Genomic DNA, 21,567 nt, shown 5'->3' on the forward strand with positions numbered 1-21,567 from the left:
GTCCACATTTTCTTCCAATACCTGCTATTACGTTACACTGAGACAGCGTGCCTGCTACCAGAGGACTGAGGCTGCGGACCTGGGAATTGTTACCACACCAGGCTTTTTAGGTGTTGTGCCCTGAGCGCAACGCCCTCCGGTGAGTTTAACCTTGAATACGTGTAAACTCAATTTTTAAACGTTCTTCACTACGGGCGCAATTTCCCTCTTTTTTTTTTCCTCTCTCTTTAGGTTTATAAATAAGTGGGAAAGCTCAGAAATGTCGGGTTACGCCCCTTTTTCGGGTTTGGGAGAATCCACATCGGGTCAGTCAGTAAAAAATGTTGCATGGTGTCGCAGACTGGCGCACGATGTCTGCGACATGTCGCAGACAAAGATGTGCCAAAAAAAGCTGACATAACAAGTCGGGTTTAGAATAGTAAATGATGGCCAATGTTTTTTTTCATGCTAAGGCTCTTTTCATACAGGATTTTGTAGTGTCCAGTGGAGATATATGTCAAAAGGACTATGGTTATGAAGGATGCCACTCTGAAGCATCCATCAAACATCGGCTTCCCCCTCATCCCAAAAAAGTATATTTTGCAGCATACATTTTCTTCTTTTCTATTACTAGATCCTGCTCTGCCAGAAGTCTGGGTTATTCCATCATGCAACTAAATGGAAACTCCACCGGAAAACATCCAAACGGAGAAGACACAAAAAGACACTTTTTTTTGGCCTTTGTCAGGTGATTGGGAGTCTCTGGATATGTCTATGTATGCACTGGCAGATTATCTAGGGCATTCAGCATCTATCTTTTCACGGTTTTGGGCATATTATCTGGCACACATTAGTATTAAAGTTTAGACCACGAAATATATCTGAACTGACAGGTATTTGTAATGTTGGACAAGTAAAAAAACACACAAAGAAAACCTATAGATTTTATATTGCATTAATTAAATTGTATATAAATCTGCTATAGAGTGGGTTAATCTTGCTGGTGCCAAGAGTGCCTATTACTCAGCCCAGATCATACTGGAGAGAAAAGGCACAGACTAAGATACTATATACATAGTTCTGTCAACGCCTATAATAATAGTAAGACTAATAAGGTCTTATTTTGTATGCACCTGTATCGATGATGGTTGGCCATGTTTTCACATCCACTGCAGCTGCTGCCTCTTTGGACTTTAGCAATCTCAATAAGGTTTGCGTTGTGAGAATGCAAGAAGCTTTACTAACCTAAAAAAAAAAAAATGTAATGCCAAAAATATGCATAAAAGGTACTGCACATAAAATCTAACAAGTAGTTTATGTTTATTGTTCTTAACTTTACTGTAGGAAAGATACTACAGGTGTTAACCCTACGTAAATAACTACATAATACCACAATACTAGGAAAGATCAAAAGAAGGTTGTGATTCCTTAGTTAGCCACTCTTATGTAACTGAGGGTATCCCTAAATTAAGCCAGAAAGAGTCAGACTAAGAGAAGAAGTGACTTACATCTACAATCATCCGTACTGTGGGTAAAGTGGCTGAGAGGTTCTGAGCGTGAGGTGGCCGGACAGTAACAGGAATGCAACCAGCATATAAACAGCCATAGAATGCAGCTATCAGCTCAATGCCTGTAAATAACAAAATTGAACAAAATTATGTTTATGTCGTCACAATCTATGTGATTAGCCAATGGATGAACTTTTGCTCCTTCATTAAAGGGGTTCTCCGGTGCTTACACATCTTTTCCCCTATCCAAAGGATAGGGGATAAGATGCCTGATCGCGGGAGTCCCGCCGCTGGGGACCCCCGTGATCTTGCACGCGGCGCCCCGTTTGTAATCAGTCCCCGGAGCGTGCTCGCTCCGGGACTGATTACAGGCGACCACCAGGCCGGCGGCGTGTGACGTCATGCCTCCGCCCCCGTGTGATGTCATGCTCCGCCCCTCAATGCAAGCCTATGGGAGGGGGCGTGATAGCTGTCACGTCCCCTCCCGTAGGCTTGAATTGAGGGGCGGAGCGTGACGTCACACGGGGGCGGAGGCGTGACGTCACACGCCGCCGGCCCGGTGGTCGCCTGTAATCAGTCCCGGAGCGAACACGCTCCGGGGACTGATTACAAATGGGGTTCCGCGTGCATGATCTCGGGGGTCCCCAGCAGCGGGACTCCCACGATCAGGCATCTTATCCCCTATCCTTTGGATAGGGGAAAAGATGTGTAAGCACCGGAGAACCCCTTTAACTTAGTGTTTGGGCCTTTTTCACTTGACAATAATCAGGCTGTTTAGCCTATAATCACTCTGTGTAAAAGGGCCTTCAAGGCTATGGTCAAAAACTTTATTATTCTTGTTTTGTACTTATTATGGTGGAAAGCATTTCCTCCATTCTCCATAAGTAAAAAAATTTATTTAATAAAAATGTAGCTTAGTTTCTCTTCTACAGCCTCTACAGTTTGCTGTGCAAGCTCTATTGTTTCTCAATACTTATACACAACCCAGTGATTCTCCACTGTAGACTGCCAAGCATCTGCTCTCTCTATCTGTAGTCTGTGTGAGCTGCACTCCAAGGATTTCCACCCCCTAAGCTGGTGTATAACCCCCTCCCTGCTGCCATCTCTAACACGGAGAAAGCAAAAAGTCACCTAGTAGCAGCAAGAAGCCAATTAATTTTTTATGGCATTGCTTCATTTTGCATTCAGGAAACAAATCAACAATTTAAAGAAATGTTGTGTAAAGGTGTCCATAGCCTTTCAGTAATAGACAGTCAACCTGCAGTCTCCAACATTTATGTAGCTGTAAGTACTACTTACAGCAGAAGTGCTTACTGGCAAACTAAGAAGTGTTATAGACTTTATGTGGAGCAAACTCACCTTTACAACTTTTTGGGAGTATAGTGAAAAAATAACAATTTTATCAATTTCTGCTAATCTACAAAAGTAAGCCAAATGCATGAAATTTGACTGCCTGAAGCCAGAAATACACAGAGAAAGCAAACATATTAGTAAACTTGACCTAGGAACTTGACCTTACCTTGGTGAACCATTAACCTGTGCAGGCACTCATCTACCTATCAACCAGTGCAATACACATACATTCTCAACATTATTAACAAAGAAATCAGTTCATTTATATCATCCATGTTAATAAGTGGAGAGTAGACACTCACCAGGAGGATAAAGAAGAACCGCATTATCCCCAGCATTCAGATGCCCTTTTTCCACCAGGGTGGCTGCTATTTTCTCCGCCCTCTTATGAAGTTGTAAACAGGAAGCAGTACAAACAGCTGTTCCCTAAAACCAAAGATATTGACATTTCAGTAACCAAGAATTCAGTTTCCAGTTTATCCCAGGAAAACAAATAAAAAGGCCCAAGAATACCTTTGCATTGAGCAATATGAAGAGAATGTGCTCAGGCGTGGTTTGTGCTCTCCACTGAAGTATTTCAGACAAAAATTGGTGCTGTAAATGGCAAAATATAACAGGTCAAAAATAAATTTTAAGCTGGTAACAAACATTTTACATAGCACTCCTAGATCTTAACTCTTGCCAGGGAAGAATGGCAAGATCAAAACATAGATCAATGTAAGGCAATAGCATTACATTGATCTATGTAAGCCATCTAATGATGGCTTATAATAGGCCCCTAGGGAAGCCAAAAAAAAAAAGGTAAATTTATTTAAAATATAAAAAAGTCCTCCCCTAATAAAAAGCTAAAATCACTCCCCCCTCCCACCTTTTCCCATGGAAAGTTATGGGTCTTAGAATGTGAGGAGTAAATAAACGTGAGCCAAAAATAAAAGTCGCTGGGTCATGAAGGGGTTAACCAGTCTGGTAGATCTTAGGCCTAAGGGGTACTGCAGCCATAGACACTTAGGATAAGTATCTGATCGCGCTGGGGGGTCTGACCGCTGGGACCCCCCGTGATCTTCGGTACGGTGATCAGTACTTGCCATGGCTCTGCGAGGCTAATGCTCGTGTCATCGACCTCATTAAGAGGATGACAGACATGCCCCCCTCCATTCAGCTCTACGGTTACATGGAGGGGGCGTGTCGGCTGTGGCGTCATGCTGCGGCCGTCACGCCTATTGCAGGGGGAGAGCCGCGGCAGAGCCAATGCCCCGTACAGGAGATCTCAGGGGGGTTCCCGAAATTAGACCACTTTTACCCTATCCTGCAGATAAAGGATAAGTTATATTAGGCTGCAGTTCTCCTTTAAGCTTCTGTGTTCCATTGCAGCACATGTAACAAGAGCCACTAGTACCATGTGCCATTACAATAAATACTAGCAGAAAACTAGGGTAAAAAAAAAGTTGCAAATTTATATAACTGTGGTGATGTCTGATTCACTGACCAGAATTATATCACTTGTGAGAGACTAAGGAAATCCAGAAAACATGACCTGTTGGGGGTGCTTGAGGACCGCGCTTAAGAAAAACTGACAGAGGGTCAAGGGAAGAAAATCTATCTTTGGTCAAGCTATTGTTTTTTGGGCAAAGAATAGCGTTTCTTTAAAAAAAAAAAAAACACAAGCTTGATGGGACCAGTCTTTTTCGGGGAGGGGTCCAGACAGGCATGGTGGAGAAGTTAGTGGGACCTGAACAGAAAGGATTGTAGACAATACCAGAGTTACCTTTTTAGAAGGAGGAGACATAGGGACATTGCCATATTAGGTGCCAGAAGTCTGTTTTAGGACTAAAAGACCTATGTGTAGGAAGCAGAGAGGGAACGACCCACACAAAATACCCACAGTGGTGTGGAAAAACCAAAATGAATAATATATAGTTGGGTCGCTTTGTTGTTTGCATCTGGAAACACCGTGGTATGGGAGCTAATCCTCAGCTTTTAAAGAGGGCTCCCATATGCTTCTGTAAGAAGTTTGGTATATGAGGATTTTGTGGAGATTAGGTGAGTACAGAGGATTGAAAAATGACCTCTGGGACCCTGGAAGCAAAGATTCCCTAAAGAAGGATAGTCAGAAATGTGAGGTTGTGGTCTTGGAATGAGCTATTAAGCACATTATGCAAATGGAGGAAGCATTAATAACTCTGGGATTCTTTCACTTTTCATTCTGAATCAGAGATTGTTTTTTTCGTGACGTATTCTACTGTATGCTAGTGGTAAATTTTTGTCGATACTTTCATCATTCCAAAATTTGAGGAAAAAATTGAAGATTTCGCATTTTTCTAACTTTGAAGCTCTCTGCTTGTAAGGAAAATAGATATTCCAAATAAATTATATATTGATTCACATATACAATATGTCTACTTTATGCTTGCATCATAAAGTTGATATGTTTTTACTTTTGGAAGACATCAGAGGACTTCAATGTTCAGCAGCAATTTTCTAATTTTTCTAAATATTTTCAAAATTAGAATTTTTCTGGGACCAGTTCAGGTTGAAGTGTATTTGAAGGGCCTTCATATTAGAAATACCCCAAAAATGACCTCATTATAAAAACTGCACCCCTCAAAGTATTCAAAATGACATTCAGTAAGTGTGATAACCCTTTAGGTGTTTCACAGGAATAGCAGCAAAGTGAAAGAGAAAATTCAAAATCTTCATTTTTTTACACTCGCATGTTCTTGTAGACCCAGTTTTTGAATTTTTACAAGGGGTAAAAGGAGAAAAATCCTCTCAAAATTTGTAACCCAATTTCTCTCGAGTAAGGCAATACCTCATATGTGTATGTCAAGTGTTCGGCAGGCGCAGTAGAGGGCTCAGAAGGGAAGGAGCAACAATGGGATTTTGTAGTGTGAACTTTGCTGAAATGGTTTTTGGGGGGCATGTCGCATTTAGGAAGCCCCTATGGTGCCAGAACCGCAGAAACCCCCCCCACATGGCATACCATTTTGGAAACTACACACCTCAAGGCACGTAACAAGGGGACCAGTTAGCCTTAACACCCCACAGGTGTTTGACGACTTCTCGTTAAAGTCGGATGTGTAAATGAAAAACAAATTTTTCACTAAAGTGCAGTTTTTACCATTTTTACAAAGGGTAATGGGAGAAATGCCCCCCAAAATTTGTAACCCCATCTCTTCTGAGTATTGAAATACCCCATGATAGGACGTAAAATGCTCTTCGGGCGCACTACAATGGTCAGAAGAGAAGGAGTCACATTTGGCTTTTGGAAAGCAAATTTTGCTGAAATGATTTTTGGGGGGCATTTCGCATTTAGGAAGCCCCTATGGTGCCAGAACAGCCAAAAAAAAAAACCACATGGTATACTATTTTGGACACTAAACCCCTCAAGGAACATAACAAGGGGTGAAGTGAGCCTTAACACTTCACAGGTGTTTGACGACTTTTTGTTAAAGTTGGAGGTGTAAATGATAAAAAAAAGTTTTTTCACTAAAATGCAGTTTTCCCCCCCAAATTTTACATTTTTACATAGGGTAATAGGAGAAAATTACCCCCAAAATTTATAACCCCACTTCTTCTGAGTATGGAAATACCCCATGTGTGGACATCAAGTGCTCTCCTGGTGCACTACAATGCTTAGAAGAGAAGGAGCGCCATTGAGCTTTTGGAGAGAGAATTTGTTTGGAATGGAAGTCAGGGACCATGTGCATTTATAAAGCCCCCCGTGGTGCCAGAACAGTGGACCCCCCCCCCCCCACATGTGACCCCATTTTGGAAACTACACCCCTCACAGAATTTAATAAGGGGTGAAGTGAGCATTTACACCCCACTGGCGTTTGACAGATCTTTGGAACAATGGGCTGTGCAAATTAAAAATTACATTTTGTCAGACACGTGTGGGGTGAAAATGCTCACTGTATCCCTTATTACATTACATGAGGGGTGTAGTTTCCAAAATGGGGTCACATGTGGCACTATGTTCTGGCACTATGGGGGCTTTGTAAACACACGTGACCTTCAATTCCGGACAAATTTTCTCTTCAAAAGGCCAATGGCGCTTCTTCTCTTCTGAGCATTGTAGTTCACCCGCAGAGCACTTTACATCCACATATGGCGTATGTTCCTACTCAGAAGAAACGGGGTTACAAATTTTGGGGGGATTTTTTCCTATTTTCCCTTGTGAAAATGAAAAATTTATGGTAACACCAGCATTTTAGTGAAAAACATTTTTTTCTCATTTTCCCATCCAACTTTATTCTTTCAATTCTTCAAACACCTGTGGGGTGTTAAGGCTCACTATACCCCCCTTGTTACATTTCGTGAGGGGTGTAGTTTCCAAAATGGGTTCACATGTGGGTATTTAGTTTTTTTTGCGTTTGTCAGAACCGCTGTAAAATCAGCCACCCCTGTGCAAATCACCAATTTAGGCCTCAAATGTACATGATGCGCTCTCACTCCTGAGCCTTGTTATGCGCCCGCAGAGCATTTTACGCTCACATATGGGGTATTTCCGTAAATTGTGTTACAAATATTGGGGGTCTTTTTTTCCTTTTACCGCTTGTGAAAATAAAAAGTATGGGGTAACACCAGCATGTTAGTGTACATTTTTTTACACTAACAGGCTGGTGTAGCCCCCAACTTTTCCTTTTCATAAGGGGTAAAAGGAGAAAAAGCCCCCCAAAATTTGTAGTGCAATTTCTCCCGAGTACGGAAATACCCCATATGTGGCCCTACACTTTTTCCTTGAAATACGACAGGGCTCCGAAGTGAGAGAGTGCCATGCGCATTTGAGGACTAAATTAGGGATTGCATAGGGGTGGACATACAAGTATCCTACGCCAATGATTCCCAAACAGGGTTCCTTCAGCTGTTGCTAAACTCCCAGCATGCCTGGACAGTTAGTGGCTGTCCGGAAATGCTGGGAGTTGTTGTTTTGCAACAGCTGGAAGCTCCGTTTTGGAAACACTGCCGTACAATACATTTTTAATTTTTATTGGGGGGGAGACAGTGTAAGGGTATGTAGTCTTTTACCCTTTATTATGTGTTAGTGTAGTGTTTTTAGGGTACATTCACACGGGCAGGGGGTTACTGTGAATTTCCCGCTAGGAGTTTGCACTGCGGCAAAAAATTTGCCGCAGCTCAAACTTGAAGCAGGGAACTCACTGTAAACCCGCCCATGTGAATGTACCCTGTACATTCACATGAGGGGGGCAAACCTCCAGCTGTTGCAAAACTACAACTCCCAGCATGTACTGACAGACCGTGCATGCTGGGAGTTGTACTTTTGCAACAGCTGGAGGCACACTGGTTGGAAAACCTTCAGTTAGGGTCTGTTACCTAACTCAGTATTTTCCAATCAGTGTTCCTCAAGCTGTTGCAAAACTAGAACTCCCAGCATGTACTGATCGCCAAAGGGCATGCTGGGAGATGCAGTTATGCAACAGCTGGAGGTACGCAACTACAACTCCCAGCATGCTGAGACAGCTGTTTGCTGTTTGGGCATGCTGGGATTTGCAGTTTTGCAACATCTGGAGGGCTACAGTTTAGAGACCACTGTATAGTGGTCTCCAAACTGTAGCCCTCCAGATGTTGCTAGGTAACTGACCGGCTTCCGTTGGATCCAGGCAGCCGCATCGCCGTCCTCTGCTGCCGCTGATCGCCGCCCGCGACCTTCGGCGCCGATCCCGGTCGGTTCCCTCGCTCTGTCCGGACTACAGTGGGTGGGCAGAGCGGGGGGAACCGAACGTTAAACCCCCCCCCCCCCACCACCACCACCCCTGATCTGCTGTTGGTCATCGCTTCTGAACAACCAATAGCAGGGATAGGAGGGGTGGCACCCCTGCCACCTCGATCCTATCCCTTCAGGGGGATCGGGGGAGTTCTGGACAACCGATTCCCCCTTTTTTTCTGGGTCACCGGAGACCTGTATGATCCAGAATCCCCGCAAATCGCCGAATTCACCGGCGATTGCCGACATGGGAGTGTCTAAGGACCACCCCTGGGCATTTGCACAGGGTGCCTGCTGATAGATATCAGCAGTCACACCGGTCCGGTCTCCGCCTGGCGAGCGGAGGGAACCGAAATTCCCATGGGCATACAGGTACGCCCTTGGTCCTTAAGTACGAGTGCGTCAGGGTGTACCTGTATGCCTGTGGTCCCAAGTGGTTAATATCGCCCTACAGACCGGCCAGTTGTCTTCCGCAGCTAAAATGGCATATATTAAAAATTAGACCCGGGCTCCTACAGGCCGATTACCCTAATTAACCAGGCTGTTAAGTTACTCTCAAAAAAGTTTTGCGGATTGGTTTGCGTGCTTCTTACTGGCTCTAGTAGGGGATCACCAGGTGGGTTTTGTTAAAACGAGATCAGCGGTTACCAATATCCGTAAGGTATTGGCGGCTATGGATAGTGTCCGGGGTGGGTCTCAGCCAACTTGCCATCCTGCATTGCTCACTCTTGATGCGGGAAAAGCGTTTGACAATGTCAGATGGGATTGGTCGAGACTGCTGCTAGACTGATTTGGGATTATGGGCCCTTTCAGCTCCTTCAAATCGGGCCTTTATGATGGTCTTATGGCCAAAGTCTATACTCCAGGCATCCTTTCCACGTCCCTTCCGCTATTGAGAGGCACGGGGCAAGGATGCCCCCTATCCCCATTATTGTTTGACCTGGCGATAGAGCCTCTGGCGCGATTCCTTATTGCCTCAGATGTACATAAAGGTATCATGGTGGGCTCCCAGGAACTTAAAATTCTGGAATTGTTGTCCACGGTGGGGCGCCTCACGGGTTATAAGATCAATGCCTCTAAGAGCAAGCTGCTACCCTTGGGATGTACCACCCATAGATGGTTAACAGCAGCAGGGGATTTGGGAGTGGCAGTGAGCACCACTTTCATAACATACCTGGATATCAGAATAGGGTGCACGCCTGATACGCTCTATTCACTCAACTATACTCCCCTCTTCAAGTGCATCCTCGTGGAACTGAGGAGATGGGAGAATCTACCGCTTTCTTTCCTGGGCCGCTGTCATCTCATCAAAATGATTAGTTTCCCACGTTTATTGTACCAGCTTCCTTTCCTATTAAAACATGACGACATTCGCCGTCTTAATTCCACTTGTTCCCGCTTTATATGGCAGGGCAAGCGTTCGCAGATAGCCTTGCAAAAGCTCATGCTCTATAGGGCGGAGTCAACTTCCCGATTTTCGGGGTTATAATTTGGCATGTTTATTTCGTCATGTACTGGACTGGCTCCAGGACCCGACATTCTTTTCCAACCAGACAGTAGAGAGGGCATTGGCGGTTGCATGCTGCATACCTCTTATGCCAGGTTACCAACGTTTGTTAAGAGCTCTGTTCTCCTCAGGGACAAAATTGTGTCTTGGAAAGAGATTTGCAAGACTTTTGGTGTTCCTTTTCTTCTTTCGAAACAGACGCCCCTCCGGGGTCACCATGAATTTCCGCAATGTGACTCCTCTTCGTGGTTTCACCTCTGGGAAACTAGGGGTGTGACGACGGTGGGGATTCTGATTAATAAGGACACCGGTCATGGCTAACAATGAGCGACATGATCCGCATGTTTGGACTCCCCAGTCTCATATTCTTTATGCTAACCAGATATACTCCTTTTGCTTATCCAGACTACGGGATCTAACACAGGAGGCCACTACTCATACACTTGAAATAATCATTGACCAGGAGCCAAGGAGAGCTTCTATATTGTCGCTCCACTTGGCTTGCCGTGATCGCTTCCTCAAACTAGACTCTAAGAAGTTTTTTCGTACTTGGGAACGATGGACGGGTTACACTGACATACATGACACTATTTTATAGGGATGGGGAACAGTGTGTAAACAAGTCATAAATGAGCGATGGCGGGAGACTTATTTTAAACTATCGCATGCCGCTTTATATGGCATTAATATCCTCCCCACACCATCTTTCCCTGACAGGATCACTAGCTGTCCCAAATGTTGTTCTCCACTCACAAATTTATATCACGTGGTCTGGGAATGTTCTCACTCGGCTGACTGCTGGCGGTTGGTGTGCACCTGCTGTATATTCAAGATCACTGGCATGTCTCTCTTCCCTTTATGCCTCAGTCCCTTCTCTTCCATCAATTCCGCCCACCGGAGAGGAGAGTGAGCGGAGGATTCCAAGTATCGTTCATGTCTTGCTTTTGGTAGCGCTTTGGTGTCTATTTCTTCAGTGGCTAAAGGCGCAGACTCCAGACCTGTCAGTACTGGTATCCCAAATGAAGGTTTTTCTTGGCATAAACAGGCTAGACGCTGAACGCCACCGTAATTCAGGTACTAAAAGGTTTTTTAAGAAATGGACGTCTTTCATTGTATCACACTTTGACTTGCAGGGGATCGCGGACATAGTATTTCCTTTTCAGCATACTGTCTGGTATAATGTGGAATCCCTGAAGGGCACTCTGGGAGCCCTGCGATTGCCTGATGATCTTTGCTGCTTGCTCTCCTGGTTGGGTCTGGGCTCCCCTGAGAGTCGAAGTGGTGATAGGTGTTTTATAGTATTTAATCTCTGTAAGGAAGGGGGTATTATTTTTGTTGCTACATTTCAGAGACTTTCCCGAATGCTGCCTTCTCACTGAAGGGACTGGTCAATTAATCTCCCATGATGACCCCCGAGAGTGTGATGGGCTTTGTTTTGTATTATACTGATGTCTTAGTTTATGCATTGCATTACTGTTTATGTATTTTTGAAAAATGGTTAATAAAAATATATTTAAAAAAATAAGAGAAATGATTGTTGTCATGGACAAAAGTCAATTTAGGGACACCCTAGGAAAACTAAAACTGAGGATCCAATGGTGGAAATTGGTATTATTCCATAACGGGAGGGCAGACATAATATCAGAGTAGTAGTGTAGAGAACAAGCAGCTTTCTAAACCTGCAGGGCAAGTCTGAACGGGCAAAAGACTACTAACCCTACAGGGGACGTTTTTCTAAGAAGGGATATAGAGAAGAGACACTAAGATAAGAGGCCAGGTGGTGTTCAGAATTAAGAAGTGGATCAGGTTAAACACACAAACCCAGCAGCTGTGGTTGCCACGCAAGAGTATATAAATGAAAATCAGGTTGAGCATAGCCTACTGGAACCTTGAAGAGTATAAGCCTAAGTTTGGACTTTAAATGCATAATAAATAAAAATAAATAACGGAAAATGTGGAAATCCATTTAATATTCTTAAAAGCTGTTTGAATGTGGACTTTTATAATAGGATAACCTCTCTAGAAGGCAAGATCATTCATAGATTTACTATGCTATGTACTGATACTTTACCTTTTTCACCAAATCATTTTCTTCTATCTGTCCAAGATCTCTACCCGATGCCTGAGCGATTCTCTTCCCTGCAACCAGATTGCCAACCATAACAGAAGCTGGGCCAACACCTTCAAAGCAGAGGAAAAAATGAAGATCACACTTAAGCATGGTTATAAAGACTTCTTCTAAGATACACATCAAAATGTTATGTGTGTATGGTAGAGAATTCTTGATTTTCCACATCAAGGTTGTTTACAACACAATCCCAGACTGTTCTACTAGCAACCAAAAACATAGGGGGAGATTTATCAAGACCTGTTCAGAGGAAAAGTTGACCAGTTGCCCATAGCAACCAGCTTGCTTTTTTTTTCTTCATTTTTCAGATGCCTTGTTAAGAATGTAAGAAGCATGCCGATTGGTTGCTATGGCAACTGGGAATAGACTTTCAAAGGGTGGTGGGTCTCCACGGCGCTGACCAAAGACGGACACGTCAGGTAAGTAGAAGGTAGCTTTATTTGGATAATGAAACACGTTTCACACCGCTTGCGCGGCTTCATCAGGAGCCAGATGAAGCCGCGCAAGCGTGGTGAAACGCGTTGCATTATCCAAATAAAGCTACCTTCTACTTACCTGACGTGTCCTTCCTTGGTCAGCGTCGTGGAGACCCACCACCCTTTGGAAGTCTAATCCCAGTTGCTGTTCACTTGGTTGGGAGGCTGCAGACCGGACCATTCCTCTCATTCAGGCTTACCGTTGTTGTGTATGAGTTCGCACAACCACCTGGGGTAAGAGGCTCGTATAATTACTTCTTTTGCTACACCTACCCGGGTGGTATTATGCTATGGAGCGCTCTCTCTTGCTTTTATAGATTTGTTGCTATGGGCAAATGGGCAACTTTGCCTCTGCACAGTTTTGATAAATCTCCCCCTTAGGCTTTTATATGACAGTCTAAAACAGTGGTCTCAAACTGCTGCCCTCCAGATGTTGCAAAACTTTAACTCCCAGCATGCCCGGACAGCCGTTGGCTGTCCGGGCATGCTGGGAGTTAAAGTTTTGCAACATCTGGAGGGCAGCAGTTTAATACCACAAGTCCAAAACAATAATTCCCAAAGTTATCAAGGCAATCCAAACGGTTGCTGTGAACCTTATAAGGGGCTTTCTAGAAGAAAGCAGTAGCAAGATCTGTGTCTTTTCCAGAGAAGATGGTAAATTCAGCCTGCTTATAGTCGCTTTCCATACATACAGGAAGAGCAGACAACTAATCCTAACCAAATTATAGGATTTCAGAACCCTCCCATTCCCAATTTAAAGAGATATGGATGGGTAGAGGGTTTTATGTAATAGGATTGGGAATTTCGAGAAGCCCCAGTAAAAGGCAGTTTAAGGCAGATCCCTGCAACAGACAGAAGGCTTGGTATGCTGACAAAGCATCATTACTGGCGTGAAACGACTGTAACCCCGCCTATGTATTGTTTAGCACCTGGGCTATTCCCTGATTTTGTGATGTCTCTCAACCGATAATTAAGAAAAAGTTTTAACACTTATTCTCGGTGAGTGCCTCTCTAATATCTCTTGGATGGATCTTTGATGGTGCTTTTAACGCAATTGTCTTTTCTATGTTTATGGTGAGAAATCAGAGGACTTATTGTGAAGCAGAATAAATTTTGATTTCTTGTTTATTTTCGAGGTGAACATCGGAAATAACTAAAGAGCAAGTGTAAATCAATGTATATGTGGTCTATTTGTGGAATATTTTATTTACTTAAAAAGGAATTCCCAGTTAAAAGTGCATAAATCATAAGATTGCAAGGGTCTGACTGCTTGGATCCCCTGACAATGGGACCCTGATGGTTTATATTGAATGGAGCGATCACAGGCTGCACAGCGTTGATCAATGGGAGCTGCAGGGATAGCCAAATTCTGTACTCCAGCAGCTCCATAGAAACCGAAGGGAACAGCCATGAAGAGAACATTCAAAAGGAGGGAATTGGGCCCCCGTTTTCAAAATCATTGGGGGATTCCAAGTGCTGGACCCCCTGCAATCTGACACTCATCCCCTATAGGAGATAAACACTTTTAACTCTGTATACCCATTAAATATAGGAATGTGGGACCAAATCATATTTCTCTGCTACAGCTCCACAATTAAGCACCTAGAGTTTTAGCCTATATGATATGCTTCTTTGATGTTTTATATAGAATATATATTATTGAGAAAATAATTAATATTTACCTGGCTGTTTCTGCCTTGGCTTTGGCAAGTTGGTGACACAAGTGTGAGGACACATGAGTATATTACAAGGATGTAAAGTGCCTTCCAAAAAGTGCTGTTTTGTTTGAGATAAGTGGATTCCTCCAAGAGGAGTTTTTGGCAATGTGTTTGCAGGAACAAGGGCAAGGCAGTAAACTCCCACTTGGTGGATACTATCAATGGCCTGGACCAAAAGAGATGAAAACATTAGTAAGCGGTACAGCAGTTTGACATAAAGCTATAGATCACACATATATATATATATATATATATATATATATATACACACACACATACACACACACATTACAATAATTAGAGTCATATATCCCCTACTTCAAGAAGCACCCTTCATCAGTGATCTCTGCTGGCCTGCGACTTGGAGCCACAGAAACATATTTACCTGCAGCACACGACTCATCCACTGGAATGAATCCTCCTCGGAAGCATCAGGTCTCTGCTCCGCTACAACCACAATGCGTTCATCATAAAACACAGTGACAGAAAACACAGCAATCCTAAAACAAAAACAACATAAATGCAACCAACTTCTAATTTGATCACTAGGCCCATACAGTACATTGACTTATTATCAAACTAAGCATACAAAAAAACACGCTAATAACAGTCTTTGGGATGCCATTGTTTTACCAGTAAGGTAGGAGAGATCATAAATTGTGTTGTGTGTTGTTCTATCAAATGGTAAACTGGAAATTTAGTAAATAGACATTTAATGACACCCTGCAGACAATCTGCCTACGTGAGTTTTAGAGTTAATCTAGCAGAAGATAGCAGTACGTCGCCATGATACATGCTGCTGCTTCTATTAAAATTGTGTACAAAAAAAAAAGCTTGCAGCGTTTTATTCTCTATTGAAGTCAATGGGTAAAAAAAAAAAGGTCACAAAATGTAATCGCAACATTAACATAAATCACACTTTACACACCACAACAAAGGGATGTAATACCTTCCTCTGTACAAGGTTTTCAGGGATTCCACGGCTAGTGCAGTTGCTACAATGTCATCTGCATTGTGACGCCTTCCACTAACCACCAATGTTCCATCCATTTTTCCAACCACAAATACAAGGTTCCCCTGAAACAAGAAAAAAAAAAAACAATTTTTTTTAAACCTGAGATATGGTTCATGGACTCAAGTTACAGATGTATCACAGAGTTCTAAATCAGGCAGTGCATTTTTTTCATACTGAAACATATTTTTTGGCATAAAAAATAAGCTGTTTCAATGATTCTAGAGGCAAAAACAAGCAATAAATGACACCCAATACAAAACAATGTGACTTGCAATAAGTTACAAAATATGGTTATATACTATGCTCCAGTTGATGACTAAAATGCACATTCTAAGCATTAGTTTCAGCAAATGCTGTAAATGTTAGCGTAATATGAGAGTAATAAATAAGCAATCATTCAATGCATTTTTCCCACATATGATAGCTGTGGGGTGAACAAACATTGGACCAACATCTATGTTTCCTAACCCCCTGTTATACACATTCATGCTCTGTCAAAGGGGTTATCCAGCCAAAGACATCTTATCCCCTATCCAATGGATAGGGGATATGATGTCTGATTGCGGGGGGCCCCGCTATCTCCGTACAACACCCGCATTCCTTGCGGGGCTGTGTTTCCGGTCTCGGAAACCTCTTTCTTTCTGGGACTGGAGAGGTGTCATAACGCCATGCCCCCTCATGACGTCACGCCATACCCCCTTCATTCATGTCTATGGGAGGGGGCGCAGCGTGATGTCACATCTCCAGTCCTGGAAAGAGAGAGCTTTCCAAGACCGGAGATGCAGCCCCCATGGAATGCGGATGCTGCATGGAGATCGCGGGGATGGGGGGGGGGGGGATCCCAGCGGCGGGCCCCCCATGATCAAACATCTTAGGTATACCCCTTTAAGCCTCCATGCATTCTGAACAGGGAGAGGGGAAAAAGCCCCTGCCAGACTCATCTGGTGGTGGCTTATCTTGCTTCAGAATGAAAGGATGGACCATGTTTAAAGTGTACCTGTTATATGTTGCTCAGTACCTCATCCTGTTCATGTACAAATCATCTTTATGTGTCTACTAGCTGAGTACCCGGCGTTGCCCAGTTTTTCCTTCCTAATCCTTGTTGGGGAGGAAAATCCACAAAGGCGGAAGCTTTTGACTTCATATCCAGTCCTCATATATTGTTGTCATATCCCAACCCCATATCCTGTCCCCATATCCGGTCCTCAAATCCCGACCTCCTATCCTGGCCTCCTATCCCGACCCATAATATGTGTACCAGGTATTATTGAAATATCTCCTGCCGTACAGAAGTTATGTGAGAAAATACATTTCCCATTGATTTGCATGGGACTTTAAACAAAAACCCTGACCCTCACAAATGGGGGTAGGTAAGGGTTAAATTAACTATACTATATTTTAAGTGGATATATAAGTAACATGTGACCAAGTATTATCGAAATATCTCCAGCCGTTTGGAAGTTATGCAGTAACATATATTTCCCATAGACTTGTATGGGACCTTAAAGGGGTTCTCCAGTGCTTACACATCTTTTCCCCTAGCCAAAGCATAGGGGATAAGATGCCTGATTGCGGGAGTCCCGCCGCTGGGGACCCCAGTGATATTGCACGCGGCACCCAGTTTGTGATCAGTCCCCGGAGCGTGTTCGCTCCGGGTCTGATTACCGGCGACCACAGGGCTGGACAGGGGATAAGATGTGTAAGCACCGGAGAACCCCTTTAAACAAAAACCCCAACCCTGGCAAATGGGGGTGAGTAAGGGTTAAATTACCTATCCTATGTTTGTTGTTGACATATAAGTAACATGTGTGCCAAGTTTCATGTTAATATCTTTAGCCGTTTGGACGTGATGCTGGAACATACACACAAACATACATACACACATACACACACACATACACACATTGGGGGAGATTTATCAAGACCTGTGCAAAGCAAAAGTTGCCCAGTTGCCCATAGCAACCAATCAGATCGCTTCTTTCATTTTGCAGAGGCCTTGTTAAAAATGAAAGAAGCGAGCTGATTGGTTCCTATGGGCAACTGGGACACTTTTCCTCTGGACAGGTTTTGATAAATCTCCCCCATTGAGTTTTATATATATATATATATATATATATATATATATATATATATATATATATATAGATAGATGATCTATATTTCTCTCAGAATTAGCTTTATATCTGAATTATCTTAATGTTGCCGACCAGAAGCAGGGGGGGCGGTCCTTTCTTCTCCTCAGGTGATAACCACTCCCTCTCCTCCTCACTCTCCTCAGTCACTGGTCCCTTTACTTTCTGGTTTTATGCTATACACACACTACGTGCTTACAGCTTTTGCAAAACTACAGCTCCCAGCATGCCCACACATCCTTTGAGTTGTAGTTTTGCAACAGCTGGAGGCATATGATTGTAGTCCCTCTGTATTAGATATGCACACACACTCACGCTTCTCAGCAGTAATCAAATTTTTATCACAGGTAGGATTTTAACCCTTTAAGGACACAGCGTTTTTCCACTTTCGTTTTTTCCTCCTTACCATATAAAAACCATAGCCCTTTCAATTTTGCACCTAAAAATCCGTATGATGGCTTATTTTTTGCGCCACCAATTCTACTTTGTAATGACATCAGTCATTTTACCCTAAAATCTACGGCAAAACGGGAAAAAAAATCATTGTGCGACAAAATGGAAGAAGAAACGCAATTTTGTAAATTTTGGGGGCTTCTGTTTCTACGCAGTGCATTTTTCATAAAAAATTACACCTTATCTTTATTCTGTAGGTCCATACGATTAAAATGATATCCTACTTATATAGGTTTGATTTTTTATTACTTTGGAAAAAAATCATAACTACATGCAGGAAAATGTATACATTTAAAATTGTCATCTTCTGCCCCCTATAACTTTTTTATTGTTCCATGTACGGACTAATTTTTTGTGCCGTGATCTGAAGTTTTTATCGGTAGCATTTTTGTTTTAATTTGACTTTTTGATCACTTTTTATTCATTTGTGTTATAAAAAGAGACCAAAAATCCGCTATTTTGTAGTTTGGAATTTTTTTGTGCGTACGCCATTGACCGTGCAGTTTAAATAATGATATATTTTTATAGTTCGGACATTTAGGCATGCGGCGATACCACATATGTTTATTTTTCTACACAGTTTTTTTTTTTTATGGGAAAAGGGGGGTGATTCAAACTTTCATTAGGGGAGGGGTTAAATGATCTTTATTAACTTTTTTGGGGGATTGTTATAGCTCCCATAGGGGGCTATAACACTGTGCACACTGATCTTTTACACAGATCACTGCAAAGCCATAGCTTTGCATTGATCAGTGTTCAGTGTTATCGGCAGTTGATTGCTCAAGCCTGGATTTCAGGCTTGCAGCAATCAATCGCCGTTCGGACATGCAGGAGGCAGGTAAGTCATCCTTCTGCTGCATCCTAGCTGATGGGGACATTGCGATTTTAACTTTCACTTTTAGACGCGGCCAGCAACTTTGGTCGCCGCGTCTTAAGAGTTCATGCCGGATGTCGGGCATTAGACACGGATCCTGGCTGCTGATAGCAGCCGGGACTGTGCGGCTATGATGCGAGCTTCATAACCCTCCCGTGCCGCAGCGCCGGGTATACCCGGCGTTCTGCGGCAAGGGATTAAAGAACACTTCTATTATAAGGGTGAAGGCAAATAAGACAGATTCTGCCCCTGAATGACCACAGCTCCCTTCCTCAACAAGAGATCTCTTCAATGGAAGTCAATAGATCATCTCCAGACTACAGGTCCTATGATACATGTTGCTACTGTAAAGCATCTCTGATAATTGCAGCTCAAGAAAGATGGGTGTCCCCAAAATCATGTACAAAACAAAACAAATATACCCAGTAACTGCTTTTAACTTTGAATACTTTCCTTTAAAGTATCACTGTCACTTCAAAGCTTATGACAGGTCAAAAGTTTTTTTATGGTGACAATGCCCATTTTTAACATGCTAACAAATCCTTAACAGTAATAGACTAGAATTTTCTACTTCAATAATTACATTACAGCTGAACACTTACAGGTCCTACAAAGCCCAATAAGCCAGTCCTGGTAAATGGTGTTTCCCCAATTAGGGTCCCGGTTGCACCAACTGGTAAGACCTGAAAAAAATTAAAAATAAGTGAATTGCTGCTTGAAAAAAAAAAAAGAACAAGAAAGCCGAATGGAGGAATGGTAAAGTTATTTAGAATCTAAGATATGTGAAAGAGACATGCTGCTGAGAGGCAACTGTGGCTGTAGAAAGCTTCAAGCAAGAAACCCTGCAGGCACCGTATTCACATGGCAGATCACTGAGCATGAACAGATGTCTTTCTGTAGAAAATCAAGGCTGGAAAGTGAGAACATTGTATTCCTTCCAAATACAGAGAGATGACAATGGCCCCTGTGCGAGCAACGAGGAGTTGTGAAATGATACTAGAATACACAAATTCAATCCTAATTCATCTAATGTACATAACAAAGTGACATTCAAATTTTAATGCAAAAGATCCTAAACACAGAGACAATAGAACTGCATACAATCTTTTGGACTTTGTTTATGTGTTTTTGATCATTTATCCTCTGCAATGGACAATTCCTGCCTCTTGAAAATGAGCTGATCACAGTGTGTCCCCTCTGCTGAGACCCCCAGAGTCTGAGAGGAAACCTGGCAGTAAGTGTTTAAATGGGTACTCTCATTAAAGTAAAACATTTTTTATATATAAATTATGCAAAAATAAACATGTTTCTAATATATTTTAATTTAAAAAAAAAATCTCGTTTTTATTGTTTTTTTCACATTCTAAAACCTGGCCACTAGGTGTCACTCTATGGCTCAGGAAGCATTTTCACCCCCTTACGTTGAGCACGTTTGGATCACTGCTGGCCGGGCAGCGTGGTCCGAAATGCTCGTTCACAGCTTGCTCTCTGCCTGTATATGAAACAGGCAGAGAGCGAGCACCGCGCTCGTTGGCCTGCGGCGCGCAAAATTTGAATCTCCCCGCCCCCCTTCATATGCCTTTTCACACTGCAGCACACCCGCTGCAGTCTCTCATGCTGAAGACAGAGAGGGAGACGAGAGTGGAGACGCCGCGCGTGAAATTTGAATATCCCTGCCCCCATTCATATGCCTCTTCTCACTGCAGGAAGACGGGCGGAAGCGATCCCCGGCCAGGCTTCAGATGACGTCACGTCGGCCGAAGCCGCCCACTTCCTGGCCCTCTGGAGACTGCTCAACTCTGAGCTACCGAAGCTGTTTGAAAAAAGGTATTTTTAGGGGGAAATTGAATGAAATAAATACAGGGATAGAGGTAGGTAGTGTCAGGGACAGATGGGGAAGGGGATTAGGGAAAATTATGTTAGTGATAGCTACTCTTTAATTTCCCTGCAGCGCCATCACAGGGGAAATTAAGCATTACACTCAAAAGGTGACGTTTTAGACCAGTGTTTCCCAACCAGGGTGCCTCCAGCTGTTGCAAAACTACAACTCCCAGCATGCCCGGATAGCCGAAGGCTATCCGGGCATGCTGGGAGTTGTAGTTTTGCAACAGCTGGAGGCACCCTGGTTGGGAAACACTGGTCTAGACAGAGGACTCCTCGGAATTGTCTTATATATATGAAAGTAGGTTTCCTACACCTGACAATTCCTTTAAGAGACTGTTACCTCCAATCGAGAAATAGTTAAAAAGACGCTTATACTGAACGTGTAGTTTTTACCTTTGTACTTGTTTTTATTTCCTTGCTCTAGGCCTTTTTACTCTTATGCATTGAGAGGACTGCTAAGTTCAGCAATATAATAGAGAGGACTACTTAGACTTTGTAGGCTTAAAACACAGAAATACAAGTGAATAGAAAGATTAAAAAAATTACAGATTTAGAATCAGTGCCTTGCAAACTATTTCTATATTACTGTTTTTTAGAGGATGTCTCATGGACAACAGTCCTTTTAAGGTTGCGTTTAGAGATGAGCGAAATTACAGTAAATTCGATTCGTCACAAACTTCTCGGCTCGGCAGTTGATAACTTTTCCTGCATAAATTAGTTCAGCTTTCAGGTACTCCCATGGGCTGGAAAAGGTGGATACAGTCCTAAGACACTCTTTCCTAGGACTGTATCCACCTTTTCCTGCCCACCGGAGC

General features: G+C 42.9%; 1 protein-coding gene and 1 long non-coding RNA gene across 3 annotated transcripts in view; one reads left to right on the plus strand and one right to left on the minus strand.

Annotated features, from left to right (window-relative positions):
- Positions 1-21,567, minus strand: part of DIP2B (disco interacting protein 2 homolog B) — a 249,899-nt gene that overhangs the window by 25,788 nt on the left and 202,544 nt on the right. For both annotated transcript variants that reach the window (XM_056562713.1, XM_056562712.1), the window contains exons 20-28: positions 19,471-19,551; positions 15,344-15,471; positions 14,780-14,894; positions 14,359-14,560; positions 12,144-12,253; positions 3,354-3,434; positions 3,143-3,266; positions 1,488-1,609; positions 1,113-1,224 (exon numbers count right to left, since the gene is read on the minus strand). In XM_056562713.1, the coding sequence (XP_056418688.1) occupies positions 1,113-1,224; positions 1,488-1,609; positions 3,143-3,266; positions 3,354-3,434; positions 12,144-12,253; positions 14,359-14,560; positions 14,780-14,894; positions 15,344-15,471; positions 19,471-19,551 (1,075 nt within the window). The remainder of the gene's footprint in view (positions 1-1,112; positions 1,225-1,487; positions 1,610-3,142; positions 3,267-3,353; positions 3,435-12,143; positions 12,254-14,358; positions 14,561-14,779; positions 14,895-15,343; positions 15,472-19,470; positions 19,552-21,567) is intronic.
- LOC130358846 (uncharacterized) overlaps positions 19,563-21,567 on the plus strand; it is a 28,939-nt gene continuing 26,934 nt past the window's right edge. The window contains exon 1 of the long non-coding RNA XR_008889664.1: positions 19,563-20,695. This is a non-coding gene — a long non-coding RNA (uncharacterized LOC130358846). The remainder of the gene's footprint in view (positions 20,696-21,567) is intronic.

The sequence above is a fragment of the Hyla sarda genome, chromosome 2, assembly GCF_029499605.1.
Source record: "Hyla sarda isolate aHylSar1 chromosome 2, aHylSar1.hap1, whole genome shotgun sequence".
NCBI lineage: Eukaryota > Metazoa > Chordata > Amphibia > Anura > Hylidae > Hyla > Hyla sarda.